Source organism: Glandiceps talaboti, chromosome 18, assembly GCF_964340395.1.
Source record: "Glandiceps talaboti chromosome 18, keGlaTala1.1, whole genome shotgun sequence".
NCBI lineage: Eukaryota > Metazoa > Hemichordata > Enteropneusta > Spengelidae > Glandiceps > Glandiceps talaboti.
The window spans coordinates 15,472,890-15,488,573 of NC_135566.1; the positions used below are offsets into that span (position 1 = coordinate 15,472,890).

General features: G+C 34.9%; 1 protein-coding gene across 1 annotated transcript; it reads right to left on the reverse strand.

The window, feature by feature from the left end:
• Window positions 1-2,216: 2,216 nt before the first annotated feature.
• LOC144449740 (peroxisomal acyl-coenzyme A oxidase 3-like) lies at window positions 2,217-14,303 on the reverse strand. The gene is made up of 15 exons (XM_078140317.1): window positions 14,001-14,303; window positions 12,893-13,123; window positions 12,036-12,110; window positions 10,969-11,058; window positions 10,113-10,345; window positions 8,690-8,786; window positions 7,932-8,114; window positions 6,662-6,784; window positions 6,024-6,144; window positions 5,576-5,698; window positions 5,018-5,128; window positions 4,275-4,429; window positions 3,244-3,379; window positions 2,633-2,787; window positions 2,217-2,354 (listed from the first exon to the last, which is right to left on the reverse strand). Exons 1-15 carry the CDS (start codon window positions 14,301-14,303, stop codon window positions 2,259-2,261), a joined length of 2,232 nt encoding a protein of 743 aa, XP_077996443.1. The 3' UTR covers window positions 2,217-2,258.
• Window positions 14,304-15,684: the final 1,381 nt, after the last annotated feature.

Genomic DNA, 15,684 nt, shown 5'->3' on the forward strand with positions numbered 1-15,684 from the left:
ATACATACATACACACACACACACACACACATACATACATACACACACACACATACATACATACATACACACACACACATACATACATACATACATACACACACACATACAGTAAATTAACAACTTCAGTGAACTCAGTGCATAGCTCTGTTTTATGTTATACAACAAGCCATGTGTGAGTCAATTTGATTAATATATGATGTATTGTACACTTTGCGACTTCTTTTTGGCTGTTATGGTTACTGTTGTTTGTTCTTTTGTGAGTGCTCATTACATAATCGGACAACACCATTGGCGTTCCCGTACCAAATCTAAGCGCTGAGTGAATTCACTCAATGAATGAGAACATGTAATGCGCCGAAACACATGTGTACAGTTCTTCAGAGCACTCTACAAGTGCAGACAACTAAGTTATCGTTATTCTCTTTCTTATCGTGGTTCTCTTTCTTTCAAATTCGAACGTTGAGTGTATATATTGTAAAACAGGTATGGGAAAACCTATAATGGTGCTGTGTCAGATGTATGTATTGGGCACTCACAAAAGAACAAACAACATTAAATGTATAAACAGCCAAAAAGAAATCGCAAAGTGTACAATACATCGGATTTTAATCAGATTGTGTGTAGTGATAGTGAGATTTATCTGATTAACATTTTGTCTTGCTATATCTTAGTGAGTAATAAGATAAACTTCATTTTACATAGATTAACTCATCACAAATGGGTAGATTTAGCACAGCTCGTAACAGGCAAACTCAGATGGTTGAAAGAATTGTGTTGTAACTGAATTGATTATGCATCCTAAATACCAACTTTGAGTTCTACCAATAGCATGTGATGGTTTACAATACTAGAAATACTGTCTAACATGCAGCAAAATTTACCCTGAAAAAAAACATGTAAAACCTAACTTGTGTCCTTTAATATAAGAAATTTTAAAAACAATTTGTCATTGCACAACCCAACTTGACTTAGTTTCCCACTGTCAAGTGATGGAAAATTACAACTTTAGTAAAAAAGCATGTATCTGACTACATATCTTTATAAGATATTTAAGATATCATATTCATATAACCTTCAACGATTGGCTTAGATCATATCACAAGATGTTGACCCATAGTGACCTCAATTTGCATATAGGGGTATTAGTCAAGTTCTAATTTCCCAAGGGCAATATTCATGTTACACAGAAGTCTTGTCTGGGATTTGCTTTGACTGGAAATAATATGTGCCTGAGAATTATATGATGTGTTATAAAACACTTATTACATGGCCTTATTTGGGCACTAGTATCACACCCCCACCCTACCCAAAATATCGTATTTGATGAGAAGGGTATCAACCCTTACAATACTGCATAGCTGTATGACCCTACCAGGGCCAGTAATTTGTCTATTAAACCCAAGTATGTGTTCTAGAAAACAAGCCAATAAAACCTGACCCAAAAAATTTAATTATAGAGATAAATGAATAGACACATTACATATCTAATTTCTTGAAGCAGTAGCAGGAATACAGGACAAATTAGCATTAAATGTTGAAAGACAGTGAAAATTTGTCTTGAATGGCCAGGACTTTCACTGTTTTGATAGTGTGTAAACTAGCATGGCATTCTAAGGGTTAAAGCTCCTGAGCTAGTGAACAAGCTGCAGATTTGAGATAACTATATGACTGTGTATATCCATTTTGATATTAAGCTTTCAAATGAAATGAGAGCAACTGTTTTAAATCCCTTGTTTTGACAGATTTGATTTCTTACTTCTAATTAGGTGATACAGCCTTATACACATCCACAAAGAGTCTATCTCTCAAAATGCCTGTTTTAATTATTATTATTTTAAGACATGATAAAATGCGTTGGTTTCATTCACTTTCACATATCAGTAAGTAGTTGGCACTGATCTGTACTTAAAGTGGAATTGACATATGAGCCTTATGCTTGGCAGCTTGGGGCTGCTCGTATTATTATAGAATTACTATACCAATAGAAACAGTAGACAATGCATGTAACGGAAGTTGGCAAGCAAGGCCCTTATATCACTTCCACCTAGTACCTAAGTTTGGTACCTACGGGCATACTGATATTAAAGCAATGCATTTTATCTCATTTAATATCCAAGGTTTCATGAAACATGGTGAATTCACAATTTAAGACTGTTTAAAAAATTACCTCCAATATCTACAAAACAGTACTGTCATTCTGCAGCAAATATCAATATCAGGATCAGTCATGTCATTAGTAAATGTGTCCAATGTGTTCACAATTTTGCCTTTTCGGCAAAGTCTCTCCACCATGTTGGTCTTTCCAGCACTTTTGGAGTCCTCATGATGGCAGAATACAGGTTTTTGTAGATCTGAACAAAATATTGTAAAATATTTTTAGAAATTTAGTGATAAATGCCTAAAATAAAACGACTGAAAATACATCTAAGTAAGACTAAGCAGGTCATTGGCCTGACCATCTGCTAAACAAATTAGTTATATGCAAATTAAATTGCAAAGCTCACTCCCCTGTCCATCTGCCAATCCAATTGGTGAATTCAAATGAAACTTACTACACCTGTCCATTTCCATTTGCCAATCTAATTGGTGAATTCAAATGAAACTTACTATACACTCCTAGTTAACTCACCTGTCCATCTGACAATCCAATTGGTGAATTCAATGCAAAGTCAGGTGGTGCAACCACGTCAACCAATGATACAACATCATCCTTCAAGTTGTTAGAATGTAACAGAATACATTCTCTTATCAATCTTGCTGGTTCACCTCCAGATAAATATCCTCCTGTATATAAAACATTCAGTCACAATTCAGGTACTGATAATAAATAATGAATTGATTCAGCATTTGTCCCATATTCCCATATTGATGAGGCTAGCCCCATGAGACACCGTGTGACCACTTATTTTTTATAAGGGCTGCCACTAAACAGTGGATGGCCAATAATTTTCACTTTGTATTTCTTGGCAATCGCATGTAATATAAGTAATGTATAATCATAAAATTACTCTGTGCAAACCAAAGTTTACAAAAATGCCTTTATTTCGTGGAGTGGTGTTTATTACATTTTTTGTATGAGAGATAGGTTCAGGTTTTATCAAGAGAGGGCGCTGTCTTCATTCCTTCACACATCAATGCACTTTCAATATAATATGTGACTCAATAGCAATCAAAATTCTGTGCATTTAAGAACATTTTCAGTTTACATCTAGTTTTGATATAAAATAAAAAACTAATTACCTTGATACAATGTTGCCATATGTTTCTCCAAGCTCCATAATCCGTACACTACACACAAACGTTTGAGTACATTAGCTAATTGACTGGGAATTGATGCGTCGTTGACGTAGTCATAGAACCACTGTAGTGCAGTATGCTGCAAAGAGTTATAATCAAAGATGAGAACTCATATCCTATCCTATCTTTTATCACAATCTTTTCAATTTTTCAATTTCATTTCTCTTTTACATGTTTCCGTTAATCTGTACATTTGCAGACAGTATATTTCTATGTTAAATTTTACATATGGCGGCTTACATGTACTGCATCTGTAATGTTTTACCTTTGTTTGTTTTATGTTTGTAATTTGAAGACATTGTAATCACCCTGCCATACCCCCATCCTCCTTAGCTCTGGGGCCTGGCCTTAACACGAATGGATGGTGTCAACAAACTCAACTCAAAATGTTATGAAAATTCTGACTAGCTTTCATCCTGTTACAATCTCTGATATCAGACTGTGGACGAACGGATCCTGTTACAAATAGGGAAAGTAAACAAATGAATCGGGATTAATGACACTTGGCACAGAATGTTGGAACAACAGAGACTTGTATTATATTTCATGGTTTGATAAGAACAGTTTTAAGGCCTCTTTGCATGTACATGAAATGCCAGGAGAGGAGCTAGTAATTTGTTTGTGAATATGGACTATTATGTAAGAGGCCATAAAACTTCTTATCAAATGATGGAATGTAATACAAGTCTCAGTACTTCCAACATGCTGTGCCAAGTGTTATAAATCCAATTCAGTTATGGTTCTGTTCACCCACAGGCTGATGTCGCTGATAGTAGGTGAGCCTGATCAGGTCAACAAAAGAATCTATAATAAAAATCTGTACTGTAAATTAATTTGGACTGAAATAATCTATCACAAGAAAAAATTGCCACAGGGGACTTGACTCTTGCTAGTCTAGCAGAGAGGCTCACACTAACTGTGAAATACTAACCTCAATAAATGACAACATCAGAAATCTACAGTAGAATGCTTACCTCAATAAATGACAATGCCAGAGATCTACAGTAGAATACTTGGGTATCATTTCTGGCTGTAAAGGAATCCTTACCACTGGACAATTCTTGCTGTAGTTTTGCTTGACTCTCCTTCAATAGATAGCAGACTAACCATTTATATGCTGCCAGGGGAACTGTAAGATATTTGACAATATACGGTTGTATTAAATTCACATTATTGCAAGATATTAAAGGGAATGTTCAGGTATTTTAGTAAATCTTGGGTTCTGGAAAATCATTACATAATTTTACATCACTTACAGTATGTATGTACGTATGATTGGTGGAAAACACCGATTTGAAACTTGTTCCTCATTCATTGTACTGTGGTGGTGTTTGCCATTTACAAGATACACATTGCATCATGGGAGTCAGCAGATATGTATATGTAATAGCAGAACATAAATATTCATGATTGTTTTATGTGAAGGCAACAAGCACTTTGGAATATAATACAAATCCCCATTGTGTTAGGGAGTCTAACCCTATTCCTATCCCTAACCTTAACCTAACTAACTCCCTAGTTTTAACACAAAATGTGCATCTATTGAACAGTTCAACAGTGGTCCATTGTTCTTCATCCTTATCCTCACGTCAACAAAAAAATTGAATTTTGCAGACTACACATATCTGCCTGGGAAATGGAAATTCTGAACAACAGGACGTGCATTCCACTGATATTCCTAGGGTCACATTACATAGCAATAAACAGACTGACTTACCTGCTGCATCTTGACACTGTTGTGTAGTTGTAGCATTGAATTTCCATTTCAAAATCTCAGATGAATTCTTCAAGAAATCAATTGTGCCTATGGGTGACACACTTGCAGCTCCTGACAGGGAAAAGAATTTATGAAATTTCAATGGCAGGCATATATCTCTCCTGAAAGCAGGACACTCTTGTTAGTACATGTATATGTCATAATCAGGTTATCAGAAAAACAAAAGTTTGTATAGTTTGGCCACTGAGGGCACTGTTTGACTAGAATTTTGCTGAAAAGTGTACTAGTACATGATTGTATATCTGATGTGTGTACATGTGTGTGTGTAATACATACATTAACATTCATTTACATTTGTTTATCTTTACTAAACATCATTTTATACATATTCAAAGCTCACATAGAATTTCTTTTTTAATTTTTTTTCTCCTTTCCTACATCAATCTGATAGTGTTATGATGTCATCTTTCTATTATTCACAATTCATCATCAGAGACAAAAATACCAAAAAATTGCCAACTTTCTATAAATATTCATTTCAAATCAAACTTGACGTACCTTTCTGGTTATTTTCTGCCACAGTCAATAAATAATTGCTAGTCTGTTGTAGTAGGACATTATTGTCTCCTTCATAAGTACAGTTGGGATCATGGTCATCTCTGATGTCTCCTAGTCTGTTCACTGTATACAAAAATATTATAGGAGTGAAGATACCTTGGTGTTTTACTCATGAGACATGATGTTTTACACACACACACACACACAAACACGCACGTACGCACGCACACACACACACACACACACAAACGTAAATGCAAAATAAACAATTATATAGGTGCCACACAGTGGTGATGCAAGAGTAGATAAGTTAGCCTGTTTATTATCAGTTGGAAAGTAAACAACTGAAGTCATTAAAATCATGACTACTACTTACCAGCTAGGAAACCATGACAACCACAGTCCTACTTACCAGCTAGGTAACCATGACAACCACATTACTACTTACCAGCTAGATAACCGTGTCCACCACATGCTTCTCTACATTCTTGTACTGCATCTCTGGCTAACCATCCAGTTAACGGCTTACTGGCACAAGAAATGGCGTGAATTTCCTTACCAAGCTCTGCCTACAGAGGGGAACGAACAGCGAGATAATGGATTACTGGTAAAACCTTACCGCTTAACATTTGCCTACATAATGGAAATTGATTCAGAAACTAAAATCATTCTAAACTTAGCATTGTATCTGTACCCTTTTCTCACAGGACACATTACATCTTTTGCAATAGAAATGTTCATTGGAATATATATTTGCTGGTAAAGAAGAGACACAATTCAGAAAACAACAGGGGTTGGACTCAATCAGTTGCTAATGAACTATCTAAACCCCCTAGTCCTGTTATCATTGTAACAATCTATCACCACACATTACTGTATCTGTACTGTATAGATAATATTTATATTTTGGGGAATGGATGAATGTTGTAACAAAGCAAAAAAATTATTTAGTGTTATCCTACAGTAATTAGTGTTCATTGGATGAACCACAGAAAGACATAATGGATGCAAATCACATGCTATGTTTAACTTACCTGTCTAGCACCTCTGACACTGATCATATTACCCACTGTAAATCTAACATACCTGTCTAGCACCTCCAGCACCAATCATATTACCCACTGTCAATTCCACAAAGTGTTTCATAAATTGCTTGGCAAAGTAGTCGGTTGCATACATTGCAGCAACATATGGAATGAGACGCCATTGCTGTCAAAATAAAAGAAAAATCTTTTTATACCTCAGGCAAGCCAAACTGAATGTGTTTTTCCTGATTTTACATAAATTATGCTTGTAGAATAACTATAGAATCCCCAATATTTTTCATCAATCAGCAACAAAATACTCATGACTTAAGGGGTTTGTCACTATGAGTCTATTGGGTCAAAGTGACAAGGCCCCTTAGGTCACCTGATTTTCCTGAAGAAAACTATTGAGAAATAGTATCAGTATTTAAAAATTAACATCCTGGACATTTTGTTGGTGATATTTGACCATATTCTCATTCTATGTCAACATATTCCTGAATTTATGTTTAAAAAGACGTACCATGTGAAGTCACAAATAAATACGCCATAATTTGCACCGAATCAGATTTATATAAGTCATCAGAGTATAAGAACACTGTAGTCAAAATATTTCATCTCCCAATTTGAAAATTATGTGGTGCCAAAATGTGGAAAACTGTTAGCATGTCAAAACAAAAACATTTACAGTATCAAAAAATTGGATATTGAATTCCTCAATAATGCCTGCATGGTATACCTCTTTGAATTCAACTGAATCATACAACTTTTCACTCTGAAATTGACCAATAAGGGCACAATCACACAACATGTCACTCTCAAATAGACCAAATAAGGGCACAATCATACATTTCACTCTGAAATTGACCAAATAAGGACACAATCATACAACTTTTCACTCTAAATTTGACCAAATAAGGGCACAATCATACAACATTTCACTCTGAAATTGACCAAATAAGGGCACAATCATACAACATTTCACTCTGAAATTGACCAAATAAGGACACAATCATACAACTTTTCACTCTGAAATTGACCAAATAAGGGCACAATCATGCAACATTTAATTTCACTCTGAAATTGACCAAATAAGGGCACAATCATGCAACATTTCACTCTGAAATTGACCAAATAAGGGCACAATCATACAATATTTCACTCTGAAATTGACCAAATATGGGCATAATCATGCAACATTTCACTCTGAAATTGACCAAATAAGGGCACAATCAGACATTTCACTCTGAAATTGACCAAATAAGGACACAATCATACAACTTTTCTCTCTGAAATTGACCAAATAAGGGCACAATCAGACATCTTTTTACCTGAAGTTGGTACTCTAAGACTGGTATTTCCTTATCATCTGTTGGACCAAACTGTCTTCTAACGGCTGAATAGCGGATTGCTATAGGCATACATAGTTTCATGTTAGTTACACCAATACCAGTGATACCAACACGGCCACCAGATAACGCCCCTAAAGCAGCACCAAACCTCTTATTTGGATCCTAAAACATTCATAAAATCAAATAAATTTAATTTCCACTATATCATGCATAAACCAAGATGAACAAAAAAGTATGGAATATATAATCTGGTTTGTTCTACATCACAACAACATATGTCTATGTCATTGGTTCTGCTGTGTTCAAAATATGAGTCAACAAACAACACATGAGGGCATCATAGATTAGGAAAAATGAGGGGTAAACTTTTAATCCCCCACAATATAAGTATACCAAACACATGAGTTTACAATGATTAGTCAACAAAACTAATGACATGAACTTTATGTGCTCATAAAAATAAAACAATTGAAAATAGAAGAACGTAGTTGAATTTGAAAGTAGCAAAGTTGAAAGTTTATCCCCTTGAGTCTTTGACATTTCAGAAAAAAAAACATCTCCGAGCTAATAGAGGTGTCCGAGGACATCAAGTAGCAAACAGCATCCTAGCTATTACTATCAAAACATGTTAAATATTATTTCTCTTTGCCAACAACAATTTTAAAAAAAGAATCTCCCAATGGTTTTTGAACACTAGGAAATGGTTTTTGAAAAGGTTTGTTAAATTGTGTCATTACCTTGTATGATGAAATGTATTTGCCAGAACTGTTCACGTCTCCTGTTTTGTTTAATAGACTCTCACGGGGCAAGTGTACATGATTGAAGGCAACAAATCTGAAGGACAAATAAATGTACATTACTTAGCAGGTCTGAAAAGATTTATTGAAATTGTTCAAAAAACAAAATATTACACACTGTCAAGCATTTCACTCACAGTGTATCTATATCAGAGACCTCCAGACTGTAACCTCAGTCCTGGACTATATTAATATTCATGAAGTAATTAATATTCATGATATAATTAGCATAACAATATATGGTAAATCTGTTATAATATTTGTTATAAAACTCGCATGAACTCTTTAAAGTATGTGAACAATATATTTTCCTTCCACTTGCATAGCAACTATTTTCCTTCCTGTGTGGTACTACTAGTATTTCCAAATTCAAAATATTATCTCCAAAGAAAAAAATTTGCAGTTGAGTCAATCACCAAAAACCCTGAAACATCATGTATGAATTGACTACTGATGGAAAACATTCAGTGAGCTATTGGCCATTTGATTGAAGTTGCAGTTAGTGTATTGAGGAGTCATGAACTTTTGTGGCAGGTAAATTTTCTGACCACCTGGTACCTTTCCTTGATATAGTAAGCAAAGTACATATCAAATGACAGGTGGTCATAATTGTTTTGAAAAGCTGTCAATTCTAGCAAGATGTCTTCCCACTATTGATTGCCTCAGTATTATCATTTTCCAGACTGACTGTGCTACAATATGCTAATATTAGTAGTGAGGGGTGCTATCTATGACTTTCACACATGTTTTACCACAGGTGTCTACAGAATGAACTCAGGCCAGCTTTGAATATCTTCCTGCTCATTGTTTCAAACTGCCATTCTTCTATTCTTCTCAGATGTGTTACCTTACATATATTTTCAATGGCAGGTGTCATAATTAGTATTTATATTATCAACTTAGTAATAACATCCAAGAACAATAGAATGTTTTGTAGTGGATGGCATCTTTTTGTGCCGGCTAGTTTAGATGAATGCCAATGGCCTGTCCACTGAGGAAGTCCCTCCTATATCCCTCTTCCCCTCCCCACATACACAGACACACACACATACACACAGGCGTATACACATTGACATACACACACATGCATGAACACACACACATATACACACGGGCACCCACAGATGCACACATGGACATACACACATACATGTCAAACACCTGCTTTACTGCACACACACACACACACACACACACACACACACACACACACACACACATAAACAACCAATACAAATGTACTGAATATATTTGGAGACATGTAATAAACACAAAACACTTGTCTGCATTGCCTTTTTTCTTGAATTGTGTTTTTACAAAAATTAAAAAAAATGGCAGTATATATAATAGACTGCAAACTAACCCATTGTCCAGTCCATTCTGGCCAAGTTTTTTGCCAATATCACCAACTAGTACTCCAGTCATTGGTAACAAAGTCTTGGGATCACGTACTTGTACAACAAATGAATGAAGTCCATGACATTGACCATCAGATGTGTATAACTGTGCATACACTATAGCATGTGTAGCAGTTTTACCAAGGTTGCCAACCCAAAACTTAGTTGCCTCAAAATCTGGTGTATGTAAATCAAATGCCTGTGGATAAGGAGAGGAAGTGAAGGTGAGATAGTTAGGGGGTTTCACACTGGACAAGTTGTGTTGACTCTGATAACAAGACAAATGTGGACAGTTTCAAGGAGAACATCACTCCACACAAAATAAAAGCATTTTCATACACTATGGGTTCCGGAGAGTCATTTCTTGACACCATCTACAATTACTTTCTGAGATTGAAACATTCAGTTGATCTTGTGCCTTTATAGGGTATCTTTACTATGGGCTATTGCATCATGGGAGTCAGTACAAATATATTCATGGCTGAACAATGAATATTCATGACTCCTCCAATATCATGGAATATTCATTGCTTTTTCAATTAATGCTACATTTTATTGCAAAGATGAAGTTATCTTAAATTGTTGTCTTGACAACAGCTCTCATCTGTACTCAAAATCCTAATCACACGTTGGCTAATAAAATATTGCTAACCCAAATTGGACATTGGCCTATAAACCTTTGCTGCATGTTCTTCACTATAAAATGATCAAAATTAGATTCACTGCATCACAAATCACATAACTCAACATCAATCAATAATGCAATGAATAATTTAACATATTTCATATTTTTTATCAATATGTACAATCAAGTCACTTTACCTTTGTCTTTTCATCATACACAGCTACAGTTCTCATGGCTCTGGTGTTACTTCCATGACTTAGTTCTGTTAGTGCAAAGCAACCAAACGCCTACAAATAGAATACACCATATTCTGGTTACTGAATATGTGACCATTTCTCAGATAATCACCACAAGAGGGCGCACCAAATTTGGCCAAGTGATGTTTAAAATGTTTTGTCATGGCCACTGGTTGCATGAAGCAGTGCATGTGTCACAGAACTGCGGTCAACCCCTTTCATACATCAGGCCAGTGAGGGCAGAGTGACACAGTATATCTTACAGTCAAGATTTAGAGCAGCTAAACTCAATTAGTCTATGCATGACAATTTCTAGCTACATTCCTATAATTATCGACATACATCCAAAAGAAGTGGACCAAATTATCACTGTCATTGCTGTTGTTGTTTTGATTTTTTTTTGTAGGAAATAAAGTTTCAATTCAATTCAATTCAATGTGACTGGGAGATATTAGACTGGTAAACATCAGTTATTTGTGATTTTGATTATCTAGAATAATAAACATCAGTGATCTCTTAAATAAGTTTTTGTATGAAAGCGAAATCTAATTTATGTGACTGCTAATCTTCATTCGATTGTGAAAATAGTGAGTACGATTACAACCTACAGGACAATTTTTCAACTTTCTGATTTATATATCGATAATTCATGAAGAAACAATACACGGTTGAACTGAACTGGATTAGCATAATTGATTTGTTAGTGAACAAGACAAAACTTCTATGGAATGCAAATAAAATCTTTATTTCTATGTTTCAGTTTCACTGATAATTAACCCAATACTGCATTCTCAAAACCTATTTTTTACAAAATGTCATCATTTTGTAGTTGGCCTGAGCGCAGCATCACAAAAACCATAGCATAATTACTGGGAAGATGGGGGGAGAGTGATGGACCACGAATAATCCACTGCTGTCAACTGCAGTAAAGCAGTAGCAAAGCCAACCAGTCTATGGTATGTGTGTCACTTTAGATCATATAACTTCAAACAGAATTGAGAGACAAGCTAACTGTCAAATTTATTTACCTGCAGCTTCTCACTCTGTTTCACTATTTCTTCATGTCTTGAAGATCCAGTAGCTTGAACTGTACCACCAAACATCTGTGAAAACAATTATACACTTATAAATAAATAAGTTCATGATACTTGTAAACCTAATCAATAAATAAACAAATAAATAAACAAACAAACAAACAAACAACAAACAAACAAACAAATAAATAAATAAATAAATAAATAAATGAGTATGTCTTTGATGAAGACTTATTAACAGTTTATTCAGCATCATTTTAACAGACATGAACCAATCATACATTCTCTTACTTATCTATTCACACATGGACCAATCACACATTCTCTTTCATATCACCTGTCTATTCAGACATGAACCAATCAGACATTCTCTTTTTTACCTGTTTACTGAGCATCATCTGAGCAGACACTGACCAATCATATTACCTGTTTATTCAGTAGCATCTTAGCAACTATTGACCAATCACACATTCTCTTTCTTAGAACCTGCAGTCAATTCAGACATGAATCAATGATATATTCTCTTTCTTACCCGTTTATTCAGACATTGACCAATCACACATTCTCTTTCTTACCTGTTTATTCAGACATTGACCAATCACATTCTTTCTTAAGATCTTACCTGTTTATTTAGCAGCATCTTAGTAGACATTGACCAATCATACATTTTCTTTCTTACCTGTTTATTCAGACATTGCCCAATCACACATTCTCTTTCTTACCTGTTTATTCGGATATTGCCCAATCACACATTCTCTTTCTTACCTGTTTATTCGGATATTGCCCAATCACACATTCTCTTTCTTACCTGTTTATTCGGACATTGCCCAATCACGCATTCTCTTTCTTACCTGTTTATTCAGCAGCATCTTAGTAGACATTGACCAATCATACATCCCCAGCATATTGATCAAGTAAGAGTATTTCATAGGATTCTGTATCAAGTCAGCATCTGGTAAGAAGTCATACTCTACCATCCGTTTGACTCGGTTGAAAGTTATCTCACGTTTTTCTTCAACTTTCAAATCTTCCAGAGAATGTGCAAATAATGGGTCTCTTTCTAATGTGCTCCAGAAATGATTCTGTAACCAGACGTTGAATAAACAGTTAAAAGTTAGTAATATAACAATAATGCTCAAATGTTCTATTTTGAATTAATTTGATTACGCTGTAAAATATAAGAGACCAGTCTAAGACTTTTCATCGTGTTGTTCAGCCTCTACCAGGCTTCTTAACCTGAATTCAGAATTCAAGAGTATAGAAAAGAAAGAGCTATTTAGATTTAAAATGCAATCAAAACAAAATGAGATTATAATTGCTCTCTGTATGTATCTAAACTCATGTAAAAATATTTGATCAAGAAAATTGTTTTACTTACATACTTATAACATTAGCCTGTGTTATGTACACAAATAGAATTGTCAGTTTTCTATACTGTTGTAATAAAGTTATATCTAATCTTAAGCTGGCTGATAACGTGACAGAAATTTCTATCTTACAGACTAGAATTCAATTTACTCAGGGCAAATGGACAATCTGTGTGTCTATATATGTAGATAGAATGTAAAATACTAAAATGAATAAATAGAGTTAACTATTAGATATAACACCCAATTCGTTCAGGATAAAAAAACTCAGAATGGATCAAAATAATAATGGACTACAAATTATTATACATGCATATAAAAAGTGAGGGGTAAATTGTCAATTTTTCATGTTTCATTCATATTTGAGCACTGTAGTCTGTTGTGTAGAACCGCTCACGTTGACGTGTGTTGTCATGATGTTGAACAACCCTTGAGTATAAATCCAATGTTTTATGTTCATATGCATACAACTTGGCTTGCATGTGTATATACATAATATAACATAATTTGACTCCACTGATAAGACAGGTACCTGTGTCTGGGTCCCTGGCATTTATTAAAAGACACTAAAGTTTTATAATTTATATCTAACCTGAAATCGTACAATATCTTCTCCTTCTAAAAACATTTTCATTTCTTTCCAGTTAAACGATGCCTTCTTCCTGTAGTCGTCTAGTGGTCCATTGGGCAGGTCGGGAAGCAATTCGTTGATAATGTTTGCGTCAGGAATATCGTTGATACATGGATTTGGAAGATTGATTCCTTCCATAGCAGGTTCAGCTTCTTCTACACTCACCACGTCAGCGCCACTGGTATCCTGCATTTTAACTTGGTCAGGTAGCTCGCCTTGTCTGGGAACGAAATGCAACGCTAGTCTTTTCAAACGTTCATCCATGTTTTACAGTTCCTTCGCTGAAAATGTGTGCAGAAAACTTTCAGATGACAGCAAACCTAAGCACAGCCCCTAGCCTTTGATCAGACGATGATTCGCACGTAAATATATTGAATAACGACAGACAGCACAGCACTTCGACTTTTGAACTTTGACCTCTGTGTACCTTTGGAACACTCGAGGTTCATCGCACTTGCCATGCGTAGATTACAGTTGCAAACTAACACAAATAAAAAATAAAAACGTTTATTTTTTACTGCAGATATGGATTATGATACTTCGAATATTCGTATCAAAAACATGAACAACAACGTTTTCATAAATGACATAATATAAAATACTCATCTAGAAAAACAAAGGCAACATGTTTTTTCTAACTTTCATAGAGGGCGCTATATCAAGTTAGTGCTGTGTTCGAGTCATGTTTTTCATCATGTGCACGTTCAAAGACAGTGGAGAATGTCTACGGTTCATTCGTGTGCGAACAAGGTGCAGGGAACAGGATCCTAAACAAAGGATGGTTTGTTTGTTTTTAATTCCAAGGCAAAAATTCAAGATGGCACTTAAGAATCATATTTAGACCACTCCCTGACTTTACTGTCATTCTTCTTCTATTACATCTTCTACATGTACTTACCTTTTGTTGACCATGTATTATATGCATACTTTATGTAAACGTGTTTTTTTATGCAAATATATATTTAAAAATCATCGTTTTCTCCAGTATGTATGTTACATCTCTATATCACAGAACTTAGGATAATTGTATTTGCAATGGACAACTTGGGACACGCCTTCTAAACTACTGCCATTGGTCCTAACAATCTTTCATTTTGATTGGTTGAGAAAATCAATTATGCTACGTTATTTTTCATCTACAAATCGTATTATTCATACTTTGTATTTTTGTATAAATTCCATTTGCATTTATCTGTATACTTTTGGCAAATGCGAAATTGGTCTGTCATCTGGTGAAATTCATTCATTCATTTGTGTCATTCATTGCCAAATACATACATACATACATACATACATACATGCATGCATACATACATACATACATACATACATACATACATACATGCATGCATGCATACATACATACATGCATGCATGCATGCATACATACATACATGCATGCATGCATGCATGCATGCATGCATGCATGCATACATGCATGCATGCATACATACATACATACATACATACATACATACATACATACATACATACATACATACATGCGTGCGTACGTACTACGTACATACGCACGCACGCACATACACACACACATACATTCATACATTCATTCAATCATTCAATCATCTCAGCAAAATCAATTCATTCCTGGATTTAGCAGCCAAAAAAGTTAAACAAGAAGAAA

Coding starts and splice junctions, on each gene's coding strand:
- LOC144449740 (XM_078140317.1), bottom strand. CDS start 14,303: ATGGATGAACGTTTGAAAAGACTAGCGTTGCATTTCGTTCCCAGACAA. Junction 10,346..10,968: donor TGTATGATGAAAAGACAAAG/GTAAAGTGACTT, acceptor CCTTATCCACAG/GCATTTGATTTACATACACC. Junction 2,355..2,632: donor TTGGATTGTCAGATGGACAG/GTGAGTTAACTA, acceptor TATTTTGTTCAG/ATCTACAAAAACCTGTATTC.